At 38.2% G+C, this 3,844-nt stretch overlaps 1 protein-coding gene across 4 annotated transcripts in view; it reads left to right on the top strand.

The window, feature by feature from the left end:
* tcp11l2 (t-complex 11, testis-specific-like 2) overlaps window positions 1-2,980 on the top strand; it is a 17,643-nt gene extending 14,663 nt beyond the window's left edge. For all 4 annotated transcript variants that reach the window (XM_046072008.1, XM_046072010.1, XM_046072009.1 and 1 more), the window contains 3 exons: window positions 713-894; window positions 1,060-1,232; window positions 1,472-2,980. In XM_046072008.1, coding sequence (XP_045927964.1) covers window positions 713-894; window positions 1,060-1,232; window positions 1,472-1,734 — 618 coding nt within the window. In that variant the 3' untranslated portion in view covers window positions 1,735-2,980. The remainder of the gene's footprint in view (window positions 1-712; window positions 895-1,059; window positions 1,233-1,471) is intronic.
* Window positions 2,981-3,844: the final 864 nt, after the last annotated feature.

The raw sequence follows: 3,844 nt of genomic DNA on the forward strand, positions 1-3,844 counted from the left end.
TTTGTGAAGTTAAAAAATGGATGTCAAATAATTTCCTCCAGCTGAACTCAGACAAAACAGAAATCCTGGTCATCGGGTCCCAGCAGATGGCAAATCAAATACTGCCATCTGCTGGTTCCCTAGTAAATCACATTAAGCCTGTGGCAAAGAACCTTGGTGTTTGGTTTGATAGTAATTTAAATTTCGAGCAGCACACCACAAAGCTTGTTCAATCATGTTTTTATCAACTTAGAAATATAGCTAAAATTAGATCAATGTTAACTTTTAAGGACACCGAGACCATTTTACACGCCTTCATCTCATCACGCCTTTCACGATCTTATTTGACTTTATTTTATCCCTTTTTATTTTATTGTATTTTACTAATTTTATATTAATTTTTCATGCTCTTATCTTGTTTTTTTGTATTATTCTTTACACTTGTTAAAGCACTTTGTAACTTGTTTTTGAAAAGTGCTCTACAAATAAGGATTATTATTATAGTGAGCCTTAAAAATGCTGGTAGGTGGATTTCTCAACTTTTTACAGAACCAAGTTATTTCCACTTGTTTCCAGTCTTAATGCTAATCACTGCTCAGCTGTAACCCCATACTTACATACAGACATTACAGATGTATCCATCTTCTCATCTAACTCTCAGCAAAAAAGACAAATGAGCGTCCTACCCAAAATGTCATACAATCCTTTTAAGTGTCTTTTGGTTCTCCTTAAGACCTGGGTGACCGATGAGACGCGTCTACGAGAGATTCAATGGCAGCTCCGGCAAAGTCAGGCGGTAAACGAGGTGCTGCTCATTGTCTACAGCACCTTTGGAGGACCTATCCAGGGTCTGCCCTCTCTGTCTGACCGTCTGAAGAGGATGACCAGTGTGCTGCTGGATGGGATGCACAGCCCGTCAGTTCACTTTTCTATTCTTTTTTATTTTTGTCTTTTTTATTTATTTTTTTAACCCATGTTAAATCTACAATCTGTATTCAAACATATGCATGTCTCAGTTATTAACCACTTTGCCTGAAATAGGAGCTCAAACCAGAACTCTCCTCCTCCTTCTATCTGTAGGCACTTTAACCTAGAAGAGGCACTAGAGGGTGTCAGTGCTCAGATCTGCTGTGAGCTTAACAAGTCTTTAACAGAGAGGAACTATCCTGCACTGACCCCAGCGCTGCAGGCCACCCTTAGAGGCCAGATCTGCAGCATCACTCAGAAGGACAATCCCATCCGCACTCTTGTTGGTAAGACGGATAGGCAGGAGTGACTGTGTGCTCATTTCAGCATTATGCTGGACCGTAAAGCTGCTGTTCATATAATTTAATTGGAAGAGGAATGTGCATTGGTGTGAGGGAATCGTTAGCACCAAGAGTAGAGTACCCCAATTCTTTTGTGTTTTTTTTTCTTTAAACATAGAGGTGTGGTTTGGTTTTTTTGGTCTAACCTGTTATTTCTCTTTCTTATTCTCTTAATTTCTGTGCAGAGGATCGTGTGCAGCAGTACTTCCAGGCGCTCATCTGTGATCCCAAACCCCAGGCCAAACTTGAACAGGTGCCGGCCGGCCTGACTGCCATCAAACCTGAACTTGCATTGATGGGAGCAAAGTTCATCTCCCTGGTCAACTACAACAAGACTATCTATGGACCATTCTACGCAGATATCATCAGGAAGCTGATGTTCAGCAGCAACCCACCAGCAGCAAACCCTCCTCAGGACACCACTCAGGATTCTGTCACCTCCAATTAAAACCAAACTTTGGCTGATGCCGTCTAAGGAGTTTATTTTGCTACTAGACATAAAGATACGCAGGTACTACAATAGCTAGCAGTACAACTGCTTCTCTCTGCCAGTGCACTCCAATAGTTGGAGTTATATCCAGCATATTATAAATGTAGTTTTTATCGATACATTTAGCAGGCACTGCGGTGTAGGCCCCACACAGTCGACATTTAATGTGACGTGTGTGTTTTGTTTTTTTTAATATGATAAATGCTCTAAAATATCCCCTCCTGTGAACATATACAGCTTCAAACCAGTATTACAATGATCCATTTCTGGACCTAATAGTGATTCTTACAATGTAAATGCATTCAAACTCCTGTTATTGTGGAGGGAGTCTACAGGGGAACAAGGGCACAGCCTTAGTGTGTCTTAAAGCACACAGTAAGCTTTATGAAGCAAAGAGAAAGAGCCCTATATATTTAGAAAACTAGTAGAGTTGCAAATCAGATTATTTGCATACAAGTTATTTATCACTGTCAAAGTCTGAGGTAATTATATAGTATAATTACAGTTAACTATGAATACATGTTTAGCATATTAATGCCAAAACATGATAGCCCTTTTCCTGTTGAAGTAGTCCTTTTGATTGTTCTTTTAACTGTTATATCAGCCTGAGAACTAAACTTTGTGTATTCTGTTTAATCCACTGATGTTACTATAGAACAAAAAACAAGTATAAATATAATAATTGGGATTTTGATTTCACAAAGACAGAAATGTTGTCTGCATGAGTAGCTTTGTGTTGAGGTCATGTAATTTTAGCGTTCACTTTAGTATTTTGTTGAGTATTTGTCACATTCAGTTCAATTTAGTGGGGGGGTTTTGGCATGGGAAACAGACATTTCATTGCCAAAGCAATTGTGAATTAAAAACATGTACATAAACAGAAGAATTGTGAAAGAAAAAATTAAAACATGTTGTATGTTCCATACTTCTACTTACTTGCTGCCAGTGGAATAGTTTTATTGATGTACTTGCTATGTTTGATAAATTTTGAGGTAGTGTAGTTGTTACAGTATTGCTGTGTTGGGAGTTAGGGGAAATGAAAGGTGCTGAACTCAAAGTGATTGTGTCCAAAATGTCCATGGGACTCGGTGATGCACAAAGAAAAGCAGTTACGTACTTTTACAGAAGTTTACATGAAAATGTGGGAAGTTGTTGTTCTTAGCTTCTGTACCACAATTAATATAATAAAACTTCAAAAAGAAAAGTGTCTTAATTTATTCAAGGAGAGATTTGAAGTGCTTTGGCAACATATGTGAGCAAATCTTTCAGTGAATTTTCTGCCAGACTACCTCAGTGTCCCACAGCCAATATCAGAGCTATCTGATGTAGGATTTCAAAATGACAGCCCTATAAATTGTCTTATATTTCACTTCAGAGAGATAGTGATGACTAGAGCAGTGTCATGTTGATTTTCAAAATGTATACACACAATATATAGGCCTATAGCTTACACTACATTCAAAAATCACATTGTGATGATCTTGTTTTCAGGAAGGATAAGCAAATTTTTAGCTAATCCAAGTTTACCTTTGATCTTTAGAAAACCATTTTGAAGTCATGGTAGCATAGTTTAAAGCTGTTGTGCTGTTAAAGAAGCAATAAAACTGGCCTTTAGACTAGTTGAGTGTCTGGAGCATCAGCCATTGTGGGTCCCATTACAGGCTCATAATGGCCAAAAACTACGCATAGGCCTAAGTCTATTCTTGTTCTGAGAAGTGAAGACTATTCCATGTGAGAAATTGCCAAGAAATTGAAGATCAATGCTTGTAATAGTCACCAATACTACCTTGATGTAGGCATACAGATGATGTGATGGTAAACATGATTTGTGTTATAAAACTGTATGTTATTTCCTACAGTCTATGGTTATATCAGAGGCCGGTGGCTTCAACACTGATTGTAATAGGGACTAGGCTATCCTTTAAATTAAGCAGGCAGCTGGCTGTATCTCAGCAGGTAGCCTAGGCCTATCAGATCGGCCTGTTACTTATAGTTTGCATATTGTACTTTGCTCTTGCTATTTTTATGTAAGGTGAATTGTAACATAAGCTGTGCAATGAAAAAGCCA

This window comes from Micropterus dolomieu, linkage group LG16, assembly GCF_021292245.1.
Source record: "Micropterus dolomieu isolate WLL.071019.BEF.003 ecotype Adirondacks linkage group LG16, ASM2129224v1, whole genome shotgun sequence".
In the NCBI taxonomy this organism is placed as follows: Eukaryota; Metazoa; Chordata; class Actinopteri; order Centrarchiformes; family Centrarchidae; genus Micropterus; species Micropterus dolomieu.